This window comes from Girardinichthys multiradiatus, chromosome 14 (assembly GCF_021462225.1).
Source record: "Girardinichthys multiradiatus isolate DD_20200921_A chromosome 14, DD_fGirMul_XY1, whole genome shotgun sequence".
NCBI lineage: Eukaryota > Metazoa > Chordata > Actinopteri > Cyprinodontiformes > Goodeidae > Girardinichthys > Girardinichthys multiradiatus.
Window position 1 is genome coordinate 14379234 of NC_061807.1, and position 24802 is coordinate 14404035.

A 24802-nucleotide genomic window follows, 5' to 3' on the forward strand; every position below is an offset into this window, starting at 1 on the left:
CCCAGACTGGTATGCTGCCCCCATCCTGTTTACCTGTTGGAATGATGTTTTTTTAATAAAATGCTGTTTTACGTTTACGTCACTTACAACATGATGCACAGCTGTCAAGTTACACTTTTGTCTCATGAGTTCACCGAGTATTTTCCAAAATACAAATGTTCTTTTTTGGCCTTTTTTGGTTATTAATGAATCATGAACACAGACCTTAATTGAGGCAAGTTAGACCTTCATTGTTTCAGATATCTATCTATCTATCTATCTATCTATCTATCTATCTATCTATCTATCTATCTATCTATCTATCTATCTATCTATCTATCTATCTATCTATCTATCTATCTATCTATCTATCTATCTATCTATCTATCTATCTATCTATCTATCTATCTATCTATATTTGACTCAGCCACATCTTTGTGATAAGCAAAACGTATTTGTTGCGATTATATTTTCGCACTTTTTGTTTTGGCTTTTTTCAAAATAGAAGTAAAAAAGCTGATATTGTAGTTTCCTACGGTCCTCGAATGCACCGGCAGGTTGTCCCGCTGACGTAACTGATAACCGTCCTGAGGGGGCGGAGCCCGGCTGAAAGATGGCGTCTTTACGTTGTAGAAGGGATTTCTGTGGCGTTATCTGCCTGATTTTGACTTATTTTAGCGTCTTTTACGCGGACTACGTGGTCATACAGTATGTTCTCATCCCTGCCTACGCTGACAGGTGAGTACTGGAAGTTTTAACACCGATAAAACCGTTAAAAACAGCCGACATGGCGTCTGTTTCTGTTCGCTGTCTCCATTCATTTAGAAAACATGTCTGACAGCATCTTGGGTCTACCCCGAAAACGGTCGTTTTTTTTTTATTTTTTTATCACAAATATCAGGGTTTAGGTGAATTGGTATCTGATCCACTCAAAACCAAAACATTTAGCTGTTTGCTAATTGGGTTTGACGTCAGTTGACGTCGTCCTGTAGACCCACAAAAGCTTTTAAATATGAAAAACAACAGTTTCAAAACAATTTGATAGAAGTTAGGCTCATTTCTGATGCCATTTGTTTCCATGTGACGATTCAGGTTTATAGTTCAATAATATACCTTTTATCCTGATGTGAAGCATCGTGTTCTTACCGTGACACTGTTATAATAACAAATGAATTGTTTTTACATATATATATGTGTGTGTGTGTGTATTTAATAGACTTTTTGAGACACTAACTAAATCTTCACCTCACTGGTCTCTCTGACAGTGTGTGGGGAACTCTTCATGGATCCTTGTTCAACCTGGTCCTGCTGCTGCTGCTGGCCTGTCACTCCAAGGCTGTCTTCTCAGATCCTGGTTGGTCAATACTCCTAAACCCTTCAGCTGCAGGAACCTGTCTTCGTTGTAATTGTTGCGACCCTAGGTCATTGTAACCATGCAAAGGTCTTAAAAACTTTGTGAACGTTAATGTTCTGTAAACTATGAAACATCCAGAACAGGTTTTCAGTTTTCTAAACTCAAAGCTTCCAGAGAGGCCTGAGCAGACTTTAAAGACAGCTGCTGCTTTTATAGGATTCGTATCTGTTCATTTTGATGTTTTGAAATGTTTGCAGTTTCGCTTGTGTTACGGAGCGTTATCAACGTTTTTGTAGGCTACAAGACTTGTAGTTTCATTTCAAGCTCAGGTCCAGCTAGTTAATGAGTAAAATATCCAGGAATTTAAATACTAGTAAAAGTATTTGGAGGATACTCTCTTACATTTGAAGATCTGTGGTGAATACACCATCAGGTTCGGCATTTCATATTTCCTGTTTGTGTCTCCAGGTATGGTGCCCCTCCCTGACACAGCATTGGACTTCTCGGACCTGCGCTCCCAGTCCTCTCGAATGAATGAGCGGGTCGGTATATTTCCGGATGTTTTTCTTTTTGTTTTTTTTTGTTTTTGTCTAAAACCTCCCTGCTGCTACATATTACGGAAAATAAATACAGGTCTCATTTATTTTTACCATTTCTGTTAAACAATACAGAAAGTTCTGATCACTAAAGATGCATTTCCCCAAAGAGTCTAAAATAAAGTTTGGATGTCATGAAGTCTGAAACAACAACCGTGTCTATCTCAGGTGATCTGAATGTTTAGATGATCCGTCCTTCATGTTTTTACGCACATTTAAATCCTGCTGAACTGAACCGATGTAGGTCAGAGGGTAATTTAGGACCTAATGTTCAGTAAAAAAGAAAAATCACACACTACCAATGGCCGAAATTATTCATTTCCCTCCAGGTTTAAAGTATTATTTTTTTTTTATCTTATCAACATGTTTCTTCTTCCTGGAAGTAATGTTAATGTTTTGGAGTGATCCAGTTAGTGTCCAGACCCGGGTCTGATAGAGAATCTGTGGAGGAAGCTAAAGATTAGGGTTATGGCAAGGAGGCCTACCAACCTTAACAACATGGTGCTCATCTCTGAAGATAAATCTTCAAAGTACAAGTGGAAAAATGCAAAAAGCTGGCCAGAGATTCTAAGAAGGGTTTGACTGCTGCTATCACATTTGTGAGTAAAATGTAAATAAAAAGGATTACTTTTTTTTTATCCGTTTTTAGAGATGCCTGTCTCATTTGCAATCAGAAACAAACTTCCTGGTTAAATGAAAATAGTTTTAAATCCATATTTAACAGAGGTTTTGGGCTTTATATCAGGCTGTATTTTGTTTTTTACCCTATTTAGAAACAGTACATACAGAACATAGCTTGAAAGTATTTCAAACTGCCTTTGGATGAATGAACGTTTATATAAATCTATGAAAGACTGATATATTTGTGCAACCTGATCAGATTTTCTGCTCCAAACTGAAAGTAATAAGTTAAGTTTAATTATATAGGAGTTGGATGACGAATAATTGCAGCTTTTCCTTGAACTCTGTTATTATCAGCAGTAAACAATGTTTATCTGATACCGTCTCTGTGATTGTAAAAGCAGTTATTTTGTGCTCATAGAATGATGCAATGGTTCATGCAGCAGCCATCAGTAGCCCAGTGTTGGTGCAGAGGGATTCTCAGCTTTTAGTTGAGCCTGAACCAGCTGCTACGTTTAGAGTGAACAGGAAGACAGATCTCTGAATGCTGCTGGTTTCAGCTCGTTGGTCCGTAAGGTTGAGGGAAAATTGCTGCAGCTTGTCTGTGTCGCCCAGTACTGGAGAACATCTGTGAGCTTCTGCTTGTTCTTGTTCTCAGGGCTGTGAGGGCTGGACGGTGTGCAGCCGCTGTGAAACCTACAGACCTCCCAGAGCGCACCACTGTAGGGTCTGCCAGAGGTGCATACGCCGCATGGACCATCACTGTCCCTGGTGAGAGGACAGACAGCCATTTATACTCATGTCCATCTGTCTTTCTAGCTGTTTGTCCACTGGTCTGTCCGTCTGCCAACCCGTTAGTCCGTCCGTCCATCCATCCATCCATCCTCTCTCTTTGTTTTCCTTTATGTTTAAATCGCCTGATTCTTGTTGCTACTTTGCTGTTTTTCAGGATCAATAACTGTGTTGGGGAGTTGAACCAGAAGTATTTCATCCAGTTTCTCTTCTACACTGGTGCGTAACTACAGAAATCTGTTCACTCTATATTTACTTTGGAAAGAAACAGGCAGTTCTTCCACATTTCATCAGTTTGGCTTCCAAAGGCAGATACACCAAAGTGACTGGTTATTGGAGGCAGAACTGAATTCACTCCACGCAGACCTGCACAGGGAGGAGGAAGTAATCAGTGACAATGGGATGAAAGCTTCTTCAGGCTCTTTGTGTGTTTAGAGATGAGCAGCGGGAACAACCGTCCCTCTCTCTGGAGAGTAAAGGATGGAAAAAAATGTCTCATATGGTCTTACCCATGAATTATAAATGAACTGATTAAACTAATCATTCTGACTGTGACACAGTGTTTCAGCCAGTAAAAAGCTGTTGTTGGCATGGTTTAGCATCCGCCGTCATCATCTGATCTCCAACTGTATTTCTGTGCACGCAGGCATCGCCAGTCTGTACTCCATGGTCCTGGTGGTGTGGGCGTGGGTGTGGAGGATACGGAACGAGAGGGAAGGCGATGCAAACAAAGAAGGCGAGGAGACACCGAGCAAACATCTGATAGTGTGAGTTCAGACGACAGCAGGGAGTGGAATTTCAGCTTCTGACCGTTGAGCTGTCTGTTTAGTCGCTGCTTACCTTATTTTATCTTTTGTCTCTGTGTCAGTGCGCATTACATCATCCTCCTGGTGGAGTCGGTGTTGTTTGGAGTGTTTGTCATGGTCATCTTCTATGATCAGGTAGGAAGGGTTTTCCCTTTGTTTGAGCCGACGCCTGAACGCAGGTTTATGGATCTGAAACCTTGAGTGCATCAGTCTGCTGGGTTTACAGGATTTGTTTACTGAAATATTAAACATACACCAGTGTGTCGCATCTCTGTACGTCATTAGACGCATTATTGACAAAGTTATTTAGATCTAAAATACAGCTATTTGCAAGTTTTCCACAGTTTTTCATGTTAAAACTACAAAATCAGTGTATTTTTTAGGGGAATTTTTTTTATAAATTAAATAGGACATATCATGCAAAATCCATCCAATTTTTTAGCCCTGAAATACATGTTGTTGTGTACTTGGAGACTGTAGGAGTGCAGAAATGTTGAATTTCTCTCTAGGTGCTGCGTAGATATCTTCATATTCTGTTTGGGTCATATTTTTCAGTCCGTTCAGTTTTCTCTCACCTCTATTAAGTTTTTTGAACTATTATGTCACACTATTTGCTGTGGCACTACTAAACAAGGACTTCTGGTTGATTCGCGTGTCCGCCATTTTTATTTCTGGCTGTGATTTGTCGTCCAAGCTCAAGTATGCCTACGCTGCAAGTAAAGAAGTCTAAATGTTTGGTTGTTGGGTGTATTAACCCACACAATACATTACACCGTCCACCAGCATCGGAACATCTTCTAAATGCCTGGTTAAATGTCTGCTTATGTTAGCACTGTGTGCTGCTTTTAGCTCCTCGAGGACAGAACCGTGCTGCGTGTTTTGAATATTATTACATAAACAATTTTGCATCGTTTTTGCCGTTTTTGTCTTGCTTCTGCGACGCTAGATAATTGTATCTCTGCTATGAAGCTGCAAAAATGGCCAAACGGGTTAAAGTGGATCGCTCTTTGACCTGGAGGGCGGCGGAGTGTGAAGCGCCTCAATAGCATTTAAAGAGACGACACCAAAATAATTTGCTCTCAGACTCACCTCAGAACAGGTAAAGAGGAGCTTGTGGAGCTACAAGAACAAGGAGTTCAGACCAAAGCGTTGCAGTTCCACTTTGTATGGATGATTTAAGGGTGAAAAGGAAGGATTTAAAAGCATGATATGGCCCCTTTAACACAAATTAGTGCATAATTGAGAAGTGTAAAATCTGATTTTATTTGTGGATTGTAGTTGTATTGCCTTCCCTAAGTTAATACTCTCTAGAACCACGTTTGGCTGCTATTACAGCTGCATGTCTTCTGGGGTATGTCTCTACCTGATTTTGAACATCTAGAAACTGATATTTTTGGCCCATTCTTCTTTGCAAAACAACCTAAACTCAGTCAAATTGAAGGCAGAGGTTCTGTAAATTTCCATTTTCAAATCTTGTCTCAGGTTCCTAACTAAATTTATGTCTGGACTTTGACTGGGCCATTCTAATGTGAATATGCTTTGATTAAAGACCAGTTGTAGCTCTGGCTGGATGTTTCGTGTGAACCTCCGTCCCTTTCTCTAGCAAGTTTTCTCCCAGATTTTCCTTGCATTCAGCATCATCCATCTTCCCATTAACTCTGACCTGCTTGTCTGCACTTGCGCAAGAATAGCATCCGTACAGCATAATGCTGCCACTGCCATGTTTCACACTTGTAATCAAAAATGAAACATTTTCGTTATCAGATCGGAGCACCTTCTTCCACACATTTCTTGTCTTTAAATTGAAATTTGAATGGCTTTCTTCTTGCCACTCTTCAATAAGGCCCAGATTTGTGGTGTAAATGACTAATAGTTGTCTTATTGTTGGATTCTCCCACCTGAAGCGTGGATCTCTGTAGCTCCTCCAGAGTTACCATGGCTGCTTACTTGATTAGAGCCCGGTCTATCAGTTTAGGTGGCCATGTCTTAGCAGGCTGCAGTTGTGCCGTACTCTGTCAACGTTCAGATGATGGATTGAACAGAGCTCTGTGAGATGTTTAAAGCCTGGGATGGTGTTTTAGAACCTGATCCTGCTTTAAACAACTTTCTCCCTGACCTGTTTGCTGTGTTCCTTGTTCCTCGTGACCCTGTTTGTTTACTAATGTTCGCCAACAAACCTCGGAGGCCTTCTTGGAACACCTGCATTTATACTGAGAACGGATTACTCACAGAGGGACTCTGTTTACTCTTTGACTGACTTTTGAAGGCAGTTGGTTACACTGGATTTTATTTAGTGATATCAGAGTAGTGGGGACTGAATACAAATGCATGCAGCACTTAAAAGATTTTTATCAAACTAAAGTAAAAACAGGTGAAAGAAAAACAGTGATTAGCCGCTTTTCCACCGAAAGCCCCAGGTTTTAATTGGTCATAGGAACCCAAGGAAATCTCGTACTTTCTTTTTCCATTGCCTAGAGAGGCCAAGGACTGTTTATTTAAATCAGCCTAATAACAAATGGGGAAGTTGTGAAGGAAACTGCAATACACCTTCATTACCGCAGATGGCGTTACTCTTTTACTTCGTTTAAAAGTTATATAAATCATTTTTTTCTTTCAACTGATAAATAATACATGATGAGCAGCTTTAGAGTTGTACACTTGAATAATTCCTTCTATTATTTCTTAAGTTGCTCTAGATCCATAAGCAGGAAAGTCTTGAGGTCTACTTTCTGGCTTAAAAACATCTTAAAACTACATTTTGTGTGACAATTTAATGTTTTAAAAACGATGAATTTAGGCCTGGGCTTCATAAAGCCTGGGTCTTTCTACAAGCGATGGAAAAGGGGCTAATGTTTTCAGGAAAATGAGTTTATCTCAGAAGAACCTGTCACAGCTTCAGTGTCTCTCCTCAGCTGGTCTCCATCATCACAGATGAAACTCCCATCGAACAGATGAAGAAAAGGCTGATTATCAAAGACAGGAGACCCTCCTCCTCCTCGTTATCCTCCGCCTCTTCGCAGCAGCCGCCCCATCACCTCCCACACATCACCCGGAAGCCGAAGCTGGCTCTGCTGAGGGAGGTCTTCGGGAGAGGTGGGTGTCCAGGTTTGTCTCCTGCTCGTCTCGCATCTAAAACTGCTCAAATCATCAGGTTCCCACTCCTTTCTGCCCGTCCAGGTTCGGTCTTCTGCTGGCTGCTCCCGCTCCACTCCAGCCCTCCGTCGGTAGGTGGAATCACCTACTCCGCCCTGCCGGACTACGACGTCTGATCTATGACCTGTGAGCATGGCAGGGAATGTTTGTGTGTGAAGGAGTGACTTTACTGCCTAAAAACGATGTCTCATCTTTCAACTGAGAGGTGAAAATGAAAAAGGGATGAGTAAGCAGTGTGTGTGTATTCATATGATGAGCAAATGAAGGAATGAATGACTGATTCACTGAGCCCTCATGATTTTACCCACTAGGACCTAAAGAAGCACTTCAGTTTCAGACTCGTGAGAATTTTTTTACTGACTCTCATGTGACGAAGACACAGCACTGAGCTCCTTGTGGCCCCATCTGAAGTTTTATGACCAGCATTCCTCAAATCTTTTTATATTTATCTTTGGCAGCATTTCTCTGGAAACTGGGACTTTTCTGAGTATTAATCAGTTTATAATGACTTTTTGCAGAACTAAACTATAAATTTATAAATTCTTAACAGGATGTCCTAGATCTAAATGCAGAGGTACAACGTGGTAAGCATGCAAGTCACAGAGCCTCTGATCCAGAATATAAAGGGTTAATGCAGTATATACATGCTCTTCATGTGTTTTGCATGAACGGTATGATATGACCTTTATACACCCAAACAAGCCTAAACCTTTCAGGTTCATATTTGAATTTTGGTGAACTTTTCACTTTTGAAACAGCAACCACAAACAGTTTTCCATACAGGTAAAGCAGAATGTTTACAGTTTTCTCAAAGAAGGATAGTTTTTGTTGTGTTTGGGAAGACAGAAAATGAACAGGAAGTTTTACATTTAGTCATTTGGCTCCTATTTATTCCAAATCAGCTTATAAACCACTGAAGTTAACCTGTGATCACATTTTGAAGGCATAGAGTTACCAGGATCCGCCTATTTGACCGTTTCTTTGTTTTAAATTCCTCTCTGCAGCGCCTCCTGCTGTCTATTCCAATTTCTTTTTTCCAGAGCGAAACATTTTAAAATTTACAAATTCAAAAGCTTAGTAAACTTTTAATAAATTTAGCAGTTTGAATTGTACGTACATTTTTTTAAAATAAAACTGATTTTTAATTTCCAGTATTTGGAGAACAAATGAAGGTAAAAATGATTATTGTATCAAAGTCCAGTTGATTTAAAAAGAAAACTGTTGGTGATATTTCCAAGAAAAGTCAATACTTAAAGTTAGACTCATGTTACATTTGGAGGAAAGTTTTACTTAAAAACAAATGAAATTCAGACAGAAGCTGACTCTAAAGTCATCTTTAACTAAGACATGATTTAGATTGTGTGGCTCTGACACCAAGCACTTTATTTGTCAGTTTTTTCTTGTGTGACTTTAAAAAGTGAGGTTGGTTGTGGAAAAAGGTCCACAGGGAAATGTTTTTTATTGTAGCACTAATACTAAATGTAGTAAAGGAGAAAAGAAGTGTAGCACCAACAGCCTAATTTAAAAGCAGGATACGTGTGCTCAAAAATAACACCTCTGGTTCTAAAATATGACCTACCTATTTATGTTCCTACACGGTTTTTAAAATTGTGGAAAAGTATAAAATTCAGATAAAAATGAGAAAAAAGGTTTGCTTCCAAATGAAATTCCAAATTTCTAAAACGTAAAATGCCTTTTAAAATATTAATTCATGTTTAAATTGCATCCTTCATCATTGATTTGCCACATCTAAACATTATTTACATTTAGTACCCACAAGTAATTAACTAATTCAGAAAAAACAAAGGTAGTTTTACTGTTTTTCTTGACCTCTTAGCCAACTTAAATCAGATTTTAAACTGAAAGCTGGGTGTTTTATTTAGATGCCAAACAATGAAATCACTGACACTGCTATCTTTTTTTATTTTTGCAGAGTCAATGTGTCACAGATGATAAACTGAAGACCGTTTCATTCAGATTTAACAACTATAATAGGTTTATATTTTGAATTGGAGCTGATCTGAGCAAACAAAGCACTGCCATAGCCCTTTACGGAGCTGCATGATCCAATCCCAGCTTTCAGCATTGTCTTATTTTTGATTTTGATGCAATGCAGAAATACATCATGAAAAAAAAAACTTAATCAAGTAAATGTTTATGTTTGTGATTTACATTTCTGCTGCTTTGTTCCCATTTTAAAGCAGAACCTTCATCCCAAAGCTTTGTGCAAACCAATCCATTCATTCTAAATCCAATAATGCCTCTTTAAGTTCCCTGCTGTCCTGGATAAAATGAAAAGCTTCTCCCTAAATATCAGCATTTAAAATGAAATGTGACTTATATGGGCGTTGGCTTCTACTTTTGTTCGTTTAATCACCAAACCTTTACATAAATCAGTCATTTTAAATTCATTTTACTGTCAAATTATAACTACTGTTAGTTGTTGAGGTCATTATAATCTGAAAGGATGTTTCAGGTGAAATCTTCCTCATCCCCGTGTTTAGGTACAAAGAGCTTTTATTTTTTCTCACTAAACTAAGTTACACTTAGAAATTTATCATACATGAAGAACATTGTTTCCTACCTTTATATTTATTTTTGTGTGATGTTACTTCACTGAAGAGACCATTATGTACATATTTATTATGTCTTACGCTCACTTTAAATATGTGTTTTGTGTTCTTTCATTTCTGTTACTCTTGTTCTGTTTACTTTCTGCCGTGACGGCTTAAATTTCCCACTTGTGGGACTAATAACGGATTATCAATCTATCAATCAATTTTATGTAAGGGGTGAAGTTGCCTTTCCACACCAAAAAAGCATTTAGGGTTCCGCTTCATTTAGGAGGAAGGAGCTCGTCCTTTGGGGTTTTGGTCATTTCCATCCTTCTTTGTTTCGTACTTTTGCAATTTTGGGCATTTTGTACCCGATTACCTTAAGATGTTTCACACTAAGAATTTTGTCGACCAAAACTATGACAAAAATATTTAGTCAACTGGCTTTTTCATGTACAAAAATCTAATTAGCATTCTAAGGGGATTAACTTGCATTTTTAGCTTTAAGCTAGCTAGCATTTCTGGGTAATTCAGAAGGTTGAGCTTATTCACTCGCATTCCCAATAACTTGTATTCCTGTAAATTTTATTAGCATTTACAGACTTTAACCAAAGATTTAGGTGCAGTGAATTGCATATTTTGTGTTTTACATAGCATTCCAAAGCCAGTAATTGGCATAGATGATCAGCTAGCTTTAGCGCTACAGCTAAGGTACCTAACGAGTATTTAAATACACAGTATTTTAACTGTATTAGTGAGGACCTCCAAATAAGCAAAACAAAAATGAAAACCTAAGACAAAATGTGGTGTTAAGGCTAAATAAGATGTTTATTTTACACAATTAAATATTAAGGAAAACAATAAAGCAGTTTCTGCAGCTAGCCAAGCAGTGCTAGCCATCAGATAGCTATTGGTATTGTTTTAAATTATTTATCATCCAAACCTTGCTCTATATTGTTGTTTTTCTTTATTATTCGACAAATTTACACCATTATGTCTCCCACTATAATGAAACTCAGTATCTGTTGGTGTTAACTAAGATTTGGGCAGTTTTACCCTGTAAAAATCTGACAGTAATGATTAACTAAAGATCTCAGATTAATGTTGCAGCAGAAAACATAAGTTCCTCAGAACTGAAATAGATTATTTTAGAAATGAAAATGTTTCTAAACACAGATGCAAAGGCATCTTCAGCCCCACTGTGTTTTTATATAAATGTGTTTTAAAGTTATTTTGAATTGTGTGTCTAGCTCAACAGCTCAACTTGCTCAACAGTTTCAGATACACAGGTGCTTTATTGGATTGTATGAATTATTCTCAACTGTTTGGATGACAAGAGAAACTACTGGTTGAGGGTATAGGGTTTTACCCTGAAAAAAACTTTTTTTATGATTATTTGACTTTGATCACTTTAATTAGCCTTTATGTCTCATGTCAATAAGCATAAAAATGGGATAACTATATTGGAAAAAAATAGGAGACAATTGCAGAGATGTCAAAATCTTAATAATGTTGCATTCAGGCTGCAAACTACCTGGCCGATATTTATAATGCTTTGTATGTGCATAAACCACTACTGTACTCTGGCTCCAAAACTGGTAATAATGTTTAGGATATTAAAAAGATCAAAATGATCCCGTCATCTCTGAAGGAAGCAGTTCTGTATGTTTGTGTGTGAAGGGAGGAGAAGCATGTGGGTTTTTGAAAGGGCGACCCATGTTGCTCAGTCATGGGCTTTTTTCAGGATCTGAGGGCCTAAATTGTCTGTAAGGCAAGTTTATTTTTGAAGAGGAGTTGCAATCAAGCCTTGATAGTCACTGATGGAAACATTTTACAACTTCCTTCTACCAGAGTATAGCCAAGTCTTTGCTTAACATACTAATCAATGAGTCTGATCACTAAAACATATGATGGCCCATTCAACTTGAAACAGTTCCCCAATTTAAGTCAGATGTTGCAAGTGAATGTAATCTAAATGAAAAAAAAGGTAAACAAAATTACAAATTTTTTATTTTATGTTTCCATCCGTTTTCAAAAGCTAAGAATTACTGATTTCACTGAAAATCTTTCAGAACACTCAGGTTTTAGAGGCTTGTTTTCCAACAATGGTTAGGATCTAACACTTTAAAGGCTCTTTATGTCCTACTGAGAGGAACTTTCCAGGGGAGATTTCTTTCCAGTTCAAATATATATCAGGTTTTATCTGAGAAATGTGCAAACGCAACATTTAAGATGTAAAAAGTGTCAAAGCTTCAGTTCAGGCAGTAATTTTACATTTTAATTCACCTGCTGACAAACTGAGCAGTTCTTAGAGTCCTTCGTTTGTTCAAAGCAATGATGCTTCGTCCATCAGCGTTGTTTGTAGGGTGAATGCACATTTATGGGGGAACAGAGGCTGCCTTGCTGTTGTTATTTTGTATAATCTTAAGATGATTGATGAAGGTTTCTTGTAACTTCTCTCCACAGTGCTAATTGTGGCCCAGGTCTGATTCTGTGTGGACATAGAAAGGTTCATGTTTTATGCTTAAGATGTGCAATAAATCACAAAGGGGAACATTACTGAATCTCAGAGATATTTATTATGATTTCTAACATCATTGTTGCATAAAAGGTTGGAGATGTTTTTTTACCAAATGGAAGAGAAATGGAAAGTTACGTCATTTTAAGTTGAATTTTACTGATTTGGTGAAAATAATGACCAGGTGTTTTGGTCTGGAAAATCTGACTATTTAGTCAAGCACCTAAAAATATTTCAGACAATTGTTTTTGTCCAGATATGTGTGTGCAATTATCAGGGTGCTGGCTTCCTTGGTTTTCATGAATGCAGTTGATCTGTTTTTCCATTTATTCTTTGTTCTATTAGGGTGCGTTTGTTTCGCCTTATCTTAGCTGCCTCTTAGCCACCAATTCAGATTAAAAACCCAACAGAGGTGAGCAAGACATGCACACAACTTGCTGTTTTCTAGACAGCATGAAGGAATCTCTGCACAAACAGAGAAGACCTAAAATTAACCGTTAGCTGTCAGTCAAAAGCATTCATGGTCCAGGTTTGGATTCGCTGCAGTTTTTACGCTCACAAAGTTTTTTTAATTTTTTATTTAATGAAGAGATAAATATAACATCAAGAACTGTTGTCAAGCATTAAAACCATTTTTTAACCATTTGGAAAACTATGAGGAAAAAATCCTACTGTGCAAATTAGTTTAAACTACGAAAGTGATGTTGAAGCTGACAGAATGTCTTTTTATACCAGTCAGCGTTCATATGTGTCTCTTGCTCATCTGATTGGCTGTGACGGTTAATTTCGAGGCCTGCATAATAAAAACTGAGTTTGATATCATGTGGTTTTCTCGATGAACAACTTCACAGCTGAACTATGTTTGTTTTATGATGTGTTACAATCTTGAAACCGTGAGCTGTGTATTTTTTCTTCTTGATATGCTGCTTGTTAAAATCCAAATAAAACCGATGTCTTTTAATCTATTCTGGCTCTATTTGTCTTGTTTTCTAATGCTTTGTTTACACATGGCTTTCTATACAGAAAGTTAGTTTTCATATAATCTGGTTAAATGCCCATTTTACGAGGACTGAAGGAAAAATGAGCTTCAAAAAAGACTTGTCATCCTCAGATCCTCAGATATGACCTTGCAACCCTTGGAGAGATGGATGCCTGTTCTTGAATTTCATTAGATGATCTGTTGCTTTTTAAGATTTTCACCCACTTCATGTTCAGGCCCGTAATGCAACTATATAGTCAAATAATTTTAAATTCTGCATAACTCACAATGAAACTGCGTTTGAGAAGAAGTGTAAATGCCTTTTATGTAATAACATCAATAACTTTCTGTACTTATCCGGTTTACTCTGTGAAACCACCATATATTATTTATAATTAATCTTGAAGAAATAAATTTTTTTGACATAATCACTTTTGAGCAGGTGGGCTGTATGTATGTATTTTTTTGTAAATTGCAAGTTTAGAGAACAATGAGGAAAGGTAAACAATCTGGTCCAACAGTTCACTTGTTGTTCCACTGCTGCCCACAAGAGGGCAATGGTTGGCATCTAAAACAAATCACTTCATTGCTTCCAAAAAGTAAAAATACTGCATGTTTTCAAGCTAATTGTTTCTGAAAGCAAAGCTGGTTTCCTAATGTTTTACTTCTGCGTGAGACGCATCCCTTAATCCCATCTTTGTAACGGACCCCACCCCCAATTATTAACTAGATGTAAAATAATGTCAAATCTAAGCTGAACGCTGTCCAAAGCTTCAAAACATATTTTTTAGGATTCTTCTGCATTAATGTGCCTTTTGCCATGATTCAGTTCTGTGTCTTTCATGTAGTGTGATGAAAGATTTGTTTTTAGTGGCAGCTTTGATTTAAACATGTTTTTTAATGATTTCTGTAGGTATATCAGTGGGGTCCTTTTTGCAACATGTGATTGTTTCTGTTTTTCATTTCTTCTAAACATCAACTTGAAATTTTGGTCGCTTGATCTATATCTAAGAAACTTGTTTAGTTTGCCCCAAATCTGAGGTTTGATTGTCTTAAAATGCTGATGAGGTATTTGAATCCAAACACAGGACAGCCTCTAGAGACTCAAAATGATTGGCAATTTATTGTGATCCCTTCAAGCCCAGGGAGATGAAACAAGATGCTTAAAACTTTATGACTCAACAGATCCTAAGCACAAAAATAAATGCATGCATAAGTAAAATCTAAAATAATCCACATTTTCCATTAAATGATTAACACTAAACACCGAAGTTAAATCAGTAAATGTTTTCACTGCAAGAATGAAACACCTGAAGGCTGCAGCAGCTCCTGAAATGAGACCAGAAAGAAATGACCAATGTTAAAGAAAATATACAGTAAAAGAAAGTTTTTTAAAAAGTACATTTACCTGCAGGATACGATGCCACTTTCATGGAGAAGCACTGGGTGTAGCTGTTGTGTTGACTATCATGCTGCTGCTTTTCAGCACAGACATGGTGATGTTTGAGGGAAGCCCCAGTCTCACCAGCTCATCGCTAATCTAAAAAAGGAATAAAAGAAAAATACAATAACATTTAAATTAAGGCCTGTTTAGAGATTAAAGACAAAACAAAAGTTTGTATAAGCAAAATAAACACAAAGATTCTGGATTTTTAGAGGAAACAATTTTATAAAATTTTGTTTTAAGAGACCTTCCTGACTGTGCTCTGGTTATTTAGGGATTTTTTGGGGTCCCAACAGACTAGTAGCAGCATGTGAGGCGGTGCAAGTTTATCTGCATGGCAGTATTTATATACAAAGCAGATCAAAGTATTTCACAGAATCAAAGTTAAAACAAACAAGAAATTGGCCAAAAAATTACATTAGCATTCATGCATTATAAATAAAGAAAACAATTGACAATTTGAATCAAAGTATTAATTAAGAGCTCATAAACTGATAAAATAACCTTTGACCTTTATAGTGAAATTCCAGTAAACATTTTTAGTGAAATTACACACACACACAGTGACTGTGTAAGGAACTGCTACTGTGATAACAGAAATATAAAGTTGTGTGCCATCAGTACAATGCATGCAGTATAAATTCAATTCAATTCAATTCAATTCAAAGATACTTTATTGATCCCCGAGGGGAAATTAGAATTCCAGTACAACCCATCCAAACATACATCATGACACAAGACAAGGGAGACGGGTCACCGAGGCTTTGCTGCCCACTCACAGGCGCTGACCTTGCTAGATGAGAAAAGAGGCCACATTAGGTAAGTAGAGGGGAAAAAAAATCATATTTCACACTTTATCCTTAGCAGGATACAGTTTGAGATTGCAAAAAACCTCAGCACAAAGAAGCAACAAATTTACAAAACAACATCATGCTGGGAACGGTGAAGGTGGTGTGAGGAGTGCAAATGTTTATCTTGAGCAAGTGTGTGTGTGCAAGTGAGTGTGTGCAAGTAAGTCCATGAAGCACTGTCACAGAGGCCATTGTCCTTGATGGTTCGTTGGAAGGTTCATCAACCGGCCACAAAGTTCTGAGCAGGTCCACAGATGTCCTCAGGGAAGGGAGGGGGCAGAGGGAGCAGAGCGTCATGTTTACATAACTTCCAGGAGAAGTTGAAGATAGCCAGCCATCAAGGGGGGCCAGATTCAGAAAAACAATAATTATACATGAAGACCATGCATATGGTAGAAGATGTTGTAGTTCTCCATAATCTGGAGAACCATTTTTTTGTTGTTGCTTGGTTTCAAGTCTAACCTACTAGTTCTGATTTTGACTGATTCTGCCTTTCTTTCTAATTGTTATAACTGGTACAAAACTATTTGTGTAAACTTTGTTGTAATTTTACAATGAAAGAGAGATAAGAATGTGCTTTATGTTCCTTTATAGAGATAGTATCTTTGAATCTGTCTGAAAATGAAGAGATTACTAGATTATCCTCATTTATGTGCAAAGTGCATCAAAGAACATGATGCTGGTTGATGTGTTTAAAGGCTGAACAACGAGGGCATCGTTCAGTTTTGATGCAGTTAATGACCTGAAAAAAAAACGGATTTTCCAGCTTTCGACCAGCTGATCAAATGAAAACTGGCTTGTTTTGATCACTTGCTGATTGAATGCAGGACAACCCTCCTACATTTGGACAAAACCTCACCTGTTGCAGGAGGACATGGTTGACATTGCCTCCAGATGACAATGACGACAACACCTTCATGTTCACTCTAGCTACAAGACCTAAATAACAGCAAGCAGACATTACAGTGTAGGTTAGTGGACCCTTTGAGTCAGCTAACATTTCTAATTGTTTTCCAACAGTGACTAGCATGAATACTTAGTTTAACTGATTTACTAATAGATCCGGAAGAGATTAGGCAGTTTACTCACTGTACTCGACATACACAATGACACATCGAAGCTCGGAGTGATACTTGGTTGAACTATGAAAATAAATTAGAGTTTAATACCATAAAGAAATTGTAGATCATTGTGAATTTGTTAAAGAAAGTTGAATACAGTTCTCTAAATGCCGAGTATTTGCAACAGGCTGGCTGTTATTAGGACAAGAATATATATCAGGCATTTTGTAGCTGTGCTGTGGCAGTATGGGGTTCTGGGGAGGGCTTAAGAGACTGGTTCTGCTTTAGCTAAAACAAAAGCTCTGTCTGCATTTTTGGCACCAAGTCTAGCTTGTTTCCAGTGAAAGGTGGACTCCTTGTCCTCCACCCTGTTTGTAGTGTTCATGGACATGATCTCAGGGAGTAGTTGGGCACAGGAGGGTGTCTGGTTATCTTTGGTTTTTGACCTTCAGCTTGGACCAGTGCAATTCACCACCGAATGTGAACATGTTAGGCTAAGACTCAGCTGTTCTAGATTTGAGGCCATGGTTTTCTACTGAGAAAACGTCAGGAGTCAGTCTATGTCTCAAGCGGAGGAGTTCAAGTATCTTGGCATCTTGTTAGTGATGGTAGAAGGATGGAGCAGGAGATGGATAGATAAACTAGGACTTCATCTACAGTAATGCTAGCTCTGGTCTGTTGTAATAAAGCAGGAGGTCTGCCAAAAAGCAAAGCTCTCGATTTGTCTACATTCCAACATCTGTGGTCATAGGATGCGGATGAAGACCAAAAGAAAGAGATCGCAGATAGAAGTGGCTTAAATGACTTTCCTCCATACAATGGCTGAACTCAACCTTAGAGCTAGGATAAGAAGCTCGGAGTAGAGCCACTGCTCCTTCACATTAGAAAGATTAATGCATTTGATTTGGGTGCCTCTCATTTGCCTCCCTTTGGAGGTCTTCCGCTTATGTCTCGCTTTCTATAGGTTCTAGGGCCAGATCCAAACTTTCAGTAAGGATTGTATATATTCAATCTGCACGAGGAGGGCCTTTGAACAGCACATTTGTCTGGGTTTTATTTAATAATTTCGTACAACATATTTAAAAGAGTTCAACAGTTATTTTGCTAAAAAAATACTTACTTTAATGTTGCCTGGACAACAAAACAGATGGGATGGCTTTCTCCTTCTTCCTTCGTTGATGGTGTCCATCTGAGCATGAAGTTCCCTGATCCTGATGAATTCTTGACCATACTTGATGGCCCGCTGAACAGGAGCTCGGAGATTCTTTAAAAGAGAAAAGCAAAAGTAAATTTCCCAAAACAATGAAACACCTATATGAATGTAGGAAGTAGACATGTTTCTGATTATGACACATGGAAGAGGTTTTGTTCTTCATAACTTTAGGACTGTAATATTCCAGTAAGATGGTAAAATGGTAAATGGACTGAACTTATATAGCGTCTTTCCAGTCATACTGACCACTCAAAGCGCTTTACATTAGAGCCACATTCACCCAGATGCACTCACTAACACGCACACATTCATGCACCGATGCGCCTATCAGTAGGCAATTTGAGGTTTAGTGCCTTGTGCAGGGGCACGTCGACATGTGGCAGGAGGAAGCTGGAATTGAACCCACAACCCACAGATTGCAGTTTTCTTGTCTTCTTAACATAACCACAAAAGAATCTGGCTTAAAAGATTCAAAGAAATGAGGCAGTTCAGATGGTATTTTTCCTTCCATCATGCATTAAACAGGGCAAGGTCATCACTGGTAGCATTTTTTATTGTAAAAGTGTCAATAAGTGCCTCAGACAGTTTTGCTTTCTCCAAACATACCTAAAATTTCATTAATATACAGTCAAATGTCTAGGAATAAATGAATGAGGAATATCGTTAAGAAGTTGTTTGGTGGATTATAGCTCTGCATGCAACTCCATCAACCTATTGAACATGAACAGAAACAGCAAACATTGCTTCAACTTTGTCTTTAAACTACCAATCTCCAGTCCCATCACACTCAACCTTCATGCCTCAAAACAAGACATATATCATCTATACATACATGCCTGTACTTCTTCCAATAGGTCCAAAAGAAAGGTTCTACAGCACTGTGTCTGAGATTGGGTGCTGAAGATTTACCTGCCTAGTACAGGGGCAATTAAAAGAAACTACAACTGAATTTACAAAAACAGAAAAATATGATGGCTGCAAGGGAGGTCGTTGACAGGGTCAAGATTTAAACTCTTGAACACATAAAATCCAGACTTATCATTAATCAGATAATCAAAAATAGTTATTCTAGTACTGCTGGAGCTGAATGCATTATTCTCTTGTAGACTACTGTTGTTAATTCACCTCAACCCACCACACTGTCACTGTGTCTTATATATACCAATGATGCCTGTTGATGCATATTTTGCACATATCATGGATCCAACTGAAAGCACTTTGCTCCATTTAGCAGCAGAAGTTATGCCAACTTCTTCCTTATTTAGCAAATTTGCTTACCAAATAGCTAAATTAATATAAAGACTTATTCAATAAATTAGAATATGCGTTCCGATGAGACTTGTTTGTCAGATTAAAAGCACCTTTCTAAAATAACCATTAAGCTCATATTTCTGAAATTAAAAACTTAGTTTTTTATTGGTCTGATGTAATTTTGTAATCTAAATATCTTGCATTCATTAAGTGTAAGTGAGAAATCATCATAATTAACAGAAATACAGGCTTTAAAACATCAGTCTTTGTGTAAACTGTCTATATAATTATTTTTACTTAGTGAATTGAGTTAGTCAAATAAATGAACTTTTCAGTTGGGCCTCCTCCCGGTTGGACGTGCCTGGAACACCTCCTGAGGGAGGCGAGCCACCTCAACTGGTTTCTCTCAATGTGGAGGAGCAGCGGCTCTACTCCGAGCTCCTCCCGGATGGCTGAGCTCCTCACCCTATCTCTAAGGGAGTGCCCGGCCACCTTACGGAGGAAGCTCATTTCAGCCGCTTGTTTCCGGGATCTCGTTCTTTCAGTTATGACCCAAAGTTCATGGCCATAGGTGAGGGTAGCAACATAGACCGACCGGTAAATCGAGACCTTCGCTTTTCGGCTCAGCTCTCTCTTTACCACATCGGACCAGCACAGAGTCCGGTCCGTTGTGGTGAAGAGACCGATCCGTCTGTCATTCTCCCACTCCATTCTTCCCTCACTCGTAAACAAGACCCCAAGATACTTGAACTCCTCCACTTGAGGCAGGAACTCCCCTCCTCACTGTCATTTCCCACGTGGGCGTTGAAGTCCCCCAGCAGAATAATATAGTCCCTGGGAGGGGACTGGTGGAACCACCACCACGTTAAGGTGGTTCCCCTCTTTGAACCACCACCTTATCGTGGTGGGGAGTGTTCGAATGATCCTAGAGGCTATGTTGTCTGTGTCTTAAATGCCCCTGGTAGGGTCTCCCATGGCAAACAGGCTCTGGGTGATGGATTAGTAATAATCTAACTGAATATGACTGTATATTATATGTGCTATGTTCAAATATATTTATTGAGCCAGGAATGAGTTGAATAATATTCAGCTCCTGCAAAATAAGCGTTATGAGGGCTTAACTATACAATAATCTAAATTAGCTTGAATGTAAAACACAGTGAAACTTAATGAATGTCAAAATCCCTGTCAATCCAAGGGTTAGACAATAGCTCTATTATTCAATAAAATTTGTGATTACTTGGAGATGTCAGAGGTTAATAGTTTGCCACCCTGCTTGGTATTTGCCATGATCTCTAAGTGTTTGAGTTTCCTTCTTTTTCTTCTAGTTCTCTAGTTGATGTTATTTTAGTTCAATCATTTTAGATTCATGTTTTTTTTTTTTTGTATTTTAGGCACTAGTGACCTTTATTTTTTTAATTTTTCAGGAAATGGGGTGGAGAGAGGGGGAAGACATGCAGTAACGTCAAAAGGCCAGGAGTCAAACCCGTGGAAGCCTGTGTCAAGGGCTACATGGGTGGCGTACTTTCATCACTGCACCACCGGTGTAGGATAATCTTTAAATTCTAGATTTTACAAAAGAGGACAGATTTACTCTCATCAGTAAATGCCAAACCTAAGTAGAAATATGTAAAGTAACATAAGCAGAATTTTAAATCATATTTTCTAAATACAGCAAATGTTTTTTTTTTTTTTTTTTTTTTTTTACTTACATAGAATTGGTAGCCTCTGCAGTGATGCGTATTTCCAATGCTTGATTCGCCTTGGTGACCAAGTTAGCTCTGTTTTCTGGAGTTGGAGGTAGGAACTTTGGAAGAAATAGTCCTTCAATGCATGATGGTACAGCAGGGTCCACTGTAATGAGGCAGAAGAGCGTTCTGTCATCACTTCTGTCGTGGTCACTTTTTATTTATTTCTCTTGACTGAAGCGACCCAAAAATGTACCGAACCAGGACTTTAAAACCAAAGTATGTGCTGAACTGAGATTTTTGTGTACTGTTACACTCTTACATGAATGTACAAGAATTGTGTATCTTGGAAAATAGAATCTCTTACCATGCAAAACAAACTGGATTGGTATTTTGCTGATTGCCTCATTGGTCATTCTGGTTTCTTGAACTCCATAGACGTTAGTCAATGTAATTACTTGCCGTGGAAAGTCCTCCATAACCAGCTGCACTGCATACGGACCTTCGTTGATGCTACTGGTTTCGTTGAAGGAGAGAGTACAAGACTGCACAAGAAAACACCAGTTTAGTCTGAGGAAACCGTTTGTGCTGCATGAATCTTGTTATAACCTCTATACAAGCAGAAGCTTTTACGGTGAGTCACTCACTGATGACAGGTTTAGGACAGATGGTGGTGCACAGGGGCTACACTCATTTAACGAATCGGATCCATATCTGCATTGAACATTGTCTCCATCAGGGTCAAACGCCAACAAGTTAAAATCTCTCTGACAGTTTGAAGGAACTCTGAAAGACAAAGGTTATTATGTGTTATCTTTGGTCAGTTTTCCAATCCCATCTCAGCTGTCGACAGTCAGCTTCGACCTGGTAAATGTAGGTCTTTATGTCTCACTAAACCTGTTATCCTTAATTTCTTTTAACCTCTGGCTTTGACACAGTTCCTGTCGGCTCTACGTTCTCGCTACCACTCTGCTAACATTACTCTGCAGTAAAATTCTTATTTCCCAGTTTGTTTCTTCATTCTGTCTGTATTTTTCTTTAGATGTTATCTTATCTCTAACCGCCTTCAACTTTTTTCGAACTCACTGATTTCCATCATCGTAGCATGAGCAACTTGTTTGCCAACTTCCATTGTATTCAACTAGACCAATATAATTTCAAATTCCAATCGACTCATTGTCCAAGAAGATGATATCAATGGTAACTTGACTCACAAGTTCCTCAAGGTGATTATTGGTGAAACTTTTGCTTTTGCTTTATGTTGGGACACCGCCATGGAAACAGCATTAAAACTCCGGTACACACTTTTCTGGAACTTTCAAAATAAATTGCATTTAACTGACTGAGGAAAGGGGGGTAGCAGCAGACTTCCTATGATGCCACTGTCTGAATAAGAGCAGCCCCTCTCCAACAAGCCGACCTCTTTCCACACCAGTGTTCATCGGGATAGGAGGGGAACATCGCGCTAATGTCTCTTTGCTGGCAAAAAGACATAACTCTTCAACTGGATCCAAGAGTGTCATAAGATCACGCGATCATATGCGCAAGTTAAGTATGAGTGAAGCACTGTGTGTGTACCCAGTAGTCATTGATAAAAATGGGAATTAAGGTACACACCTGGCTTGACATTCTCTCTGAGACCTGCAGAAGCAAACAGTGTCCCAGAGAAGTCCCTGCAGAGACGCTGTTTCTACAAGCCGAGGGAAGTGGTTTCCTTGTCTGAGAGGAGGACAAACAACAGAGGCCGCATCACCGTGGTAACGTGCTGTGTGGTTGGCTGACACAACAAGCCGTCTTTCATCCACAGCCACGGAGGTTAGCTGGAAGCTAACCCTTTGTTCACGAAGCCGTACCTTCAACCCCCCACAGCTAAGGAGGTTAGCTGAAAGCTAACAGTTTGTTGACTGGATGTTTCTTCAAACTTCATCGTTCCTCACCACAGTTCATGAGGTTAAGTGTTTGGGCAGACCAGAATAATATAGAAGTGATTTAGATTGAAATGATCTAAACGTTTTTCATTTTATGAAGTTTGGTTTTGTTTGTGTTGAACTCAGCTATCTTGATGCTAGCAGAATATCTGCAGCACACGTGCTCAGGTTGTGTTCTTTGTTTGTGTGTTTTTAAAGTTAAGACAACTTTACTTGAAGCCCGTACGGGCCACCAATATTTAGGAGTGGGCGGTCTTATCACTGAGCTAAAATAATTAAAACAGAACTCAGAAATATCTTCTCTCAAAACAGCCCTTACGGGAGGGAACTTTTATTCTTCAAAAAGCGCACAGAATCATCTTCATCAAAAATTCCAAAAATCTCCCTCCCGTTCAGTCTTTACGGGGCGGTTTTTATACAGATACAAAGCATTGCTGTGTATTTGGGCCCTCTTGACCAATTTAAATTATTCATTTACGTAATACTTCTGGCATCCACAACATTGCTTTCTCTACACATTCAGCCAAACATCTGGAAAACATCAGATTGGGCTATGTGACATTTTATAATAGCATTCTCGTGACTTATCTGGATGAAAATTCTCAGGTCAAATTGACTTGGCAGGGACCAGCATATCACAAGATTTCCTGCAATAACAAGCTCATTAGTTTTTCCCTCTCACCATGAACGTTTCCCTAATGTAATCTGTTTCCAGACAGGCCTATTTCCTTATGTACAGAACAAATAATTCCCAGAATTCATCTTATAATGGTAAACACAATAATAACACTTTTAATCTATTCAAACACAGCTTTATGCCTCCACAATTTTAAACACAGTAGATCGGCCATAACGCGCCATCTGCGCTTATGCATTTTAACCCTTTTATTAACCCTGGTATTTTAAAGGTATGTGTTTGATTCTGGTGCTAAGCTATCAGCTTCTTTGTTAGCTTTAACTGCTAACGGCTATGGACACGGGCTTGCTGCTAAATAATATTTACCCAAAAAGGTTTAGTTTTCAATCCAGTAAATAATAGTTCCTTAACATCATTTTACTAAATTTAATAACTAAGTAAACACCATTAAGCCCCATTTCTCTAGAAAGATTTGGCTCTTTTCCAAAATACGTCCTTGAATGTTTTACCATTCCCTTAATAATATTTCTTTAAATATTATTTAATAAATAAAAGCAGCTAATGAGACACCGTTGAGAAATGGTCATCCAGAAGGTTGGTTTTATTCAGCAAATCTTTCTTAAAACATTATTTTATTAAATAATATTTTATCTGATCTTGTATTGTGAATGGTTGTCTAAATGTTGCTGATTATTGTCTAAGTTGGTTCCAAGACTAATTTAACTTCATTTCCAGATTCTTCTAGATAATCCTTGGTTCTCAAACATAAACATTGCATGGTAATGTTGCATCACTCTTTTGGTCATAATTTTCAATCATCTTTAATCAACTTGTTTATATTGTACATAGCCCATTAATCTTCGTTACTCTTTAACCTCAGTGGGAAGTCTGTGGGAAGGAAAAAGTGTGGCAGAAAACGCTGCACAACGAGAAGAGGTGACCAGACCCTGAGGAAGATTGTGGAGAAGGGCCGATTCCAGACCTTGGGGGACCTGCGGAAGCAGTGGACTAAGTCTGGAGTAGAAACATCCAGAGCCACCGTGCACAGGCGTGTGCAGGAAATGGGCTACAGGTGCCGCATTCCCCAGGTCAAGCCACTTTTGAACCAGAAACAGCGGCAGAAGCGCCTGACCTGGGCTACAGAGAAGCAGCACTGGACTGTTGCTCAGTGGTCCAAAGTACTTTTTTCGGATGAAAGCAAATTCTGCATGTCATTCGGAAATCAAGGTGCCAGAGTCTGGAGGAAGACTGGGGAGAAGGAAATGCCAAAATGCCAGAAGTCCAGTGTCAAGTACCCACAGTCAGTGATGGTCTGGGGTGCCGTGTCAGCTGCTGGTGTTGGTCCACTGTGTTTTATCAAGGGCAGGGTCAATGCA

The 24802-nt window shown here is 38.6% G+C and overlaps 1 protein-coding gene across 2 annotated transcripts; it reads left to right on the plus strand.

Moving 5' to 3' along the window:
- Positions 1–554: 554 nt before the first annotated feature.
- Positions 555–13339, plus strand: zgc:77880 (zf-DHHC domain-containing protein). 2 transcript variants are annotated; one of them, XR_007041535.1, is made up of 10 exons: positions 555–717; positions 1245–1333; positions 1802–1875; positions 3209–3321; positions 3500–3561; positions 3989–4109; positions 4211–4283; positions 7061–7241; positions 7326–7506; positions 7613–13339. XR_007041535.1 is itself a non-coding variant. In XM_047386631.1 (9 exons), the coding sequence occupies exons 1-9, from the start codon at positions 593–595 to the stop codon at positions 7415–7417; spliced, it is 930 nt and encodes a 309-aa protein (XP_047242587.1). In that variant the 5' UTR covers positions 555–592; the 3' UTR covers positions 7418–13339. The 2 variants fall into 2 exon arrangements, 1 of the variants encoding a protein (XP_047242587.1); XM_047386631.1 differs by having other exon boundaries at positions 7326–13339.
- The last annotated feature ends 11463 nt before the right edge of the window (positions 13340–24802 follow it).

Bases quoted from the DNA above. Each gene is read 5' to 3' on its own strand.
- zgc:77880 (XM_047386631.1), top strand. From the start codon at position 593: ATGGCGTCTTTACGTTGTAGAAGGGATTTCTGTGGCGTTATCTGCCTG. The intron at 718-1,244 runs GTGAGTACTGGA...TCTCTCTGACAG, and splicing joins ATCCCTGCCTACGCTGACAG to TGTGTGGGGAACTCTTCATG. The intron at 7,242-7,325 runs GTGGGTGTCCAG...CTGCCCGTCCAG, and splicing joins GAGGGAGGTCTTCGGGAGAG to GTTCGGTCTTCTGCTGGCTG.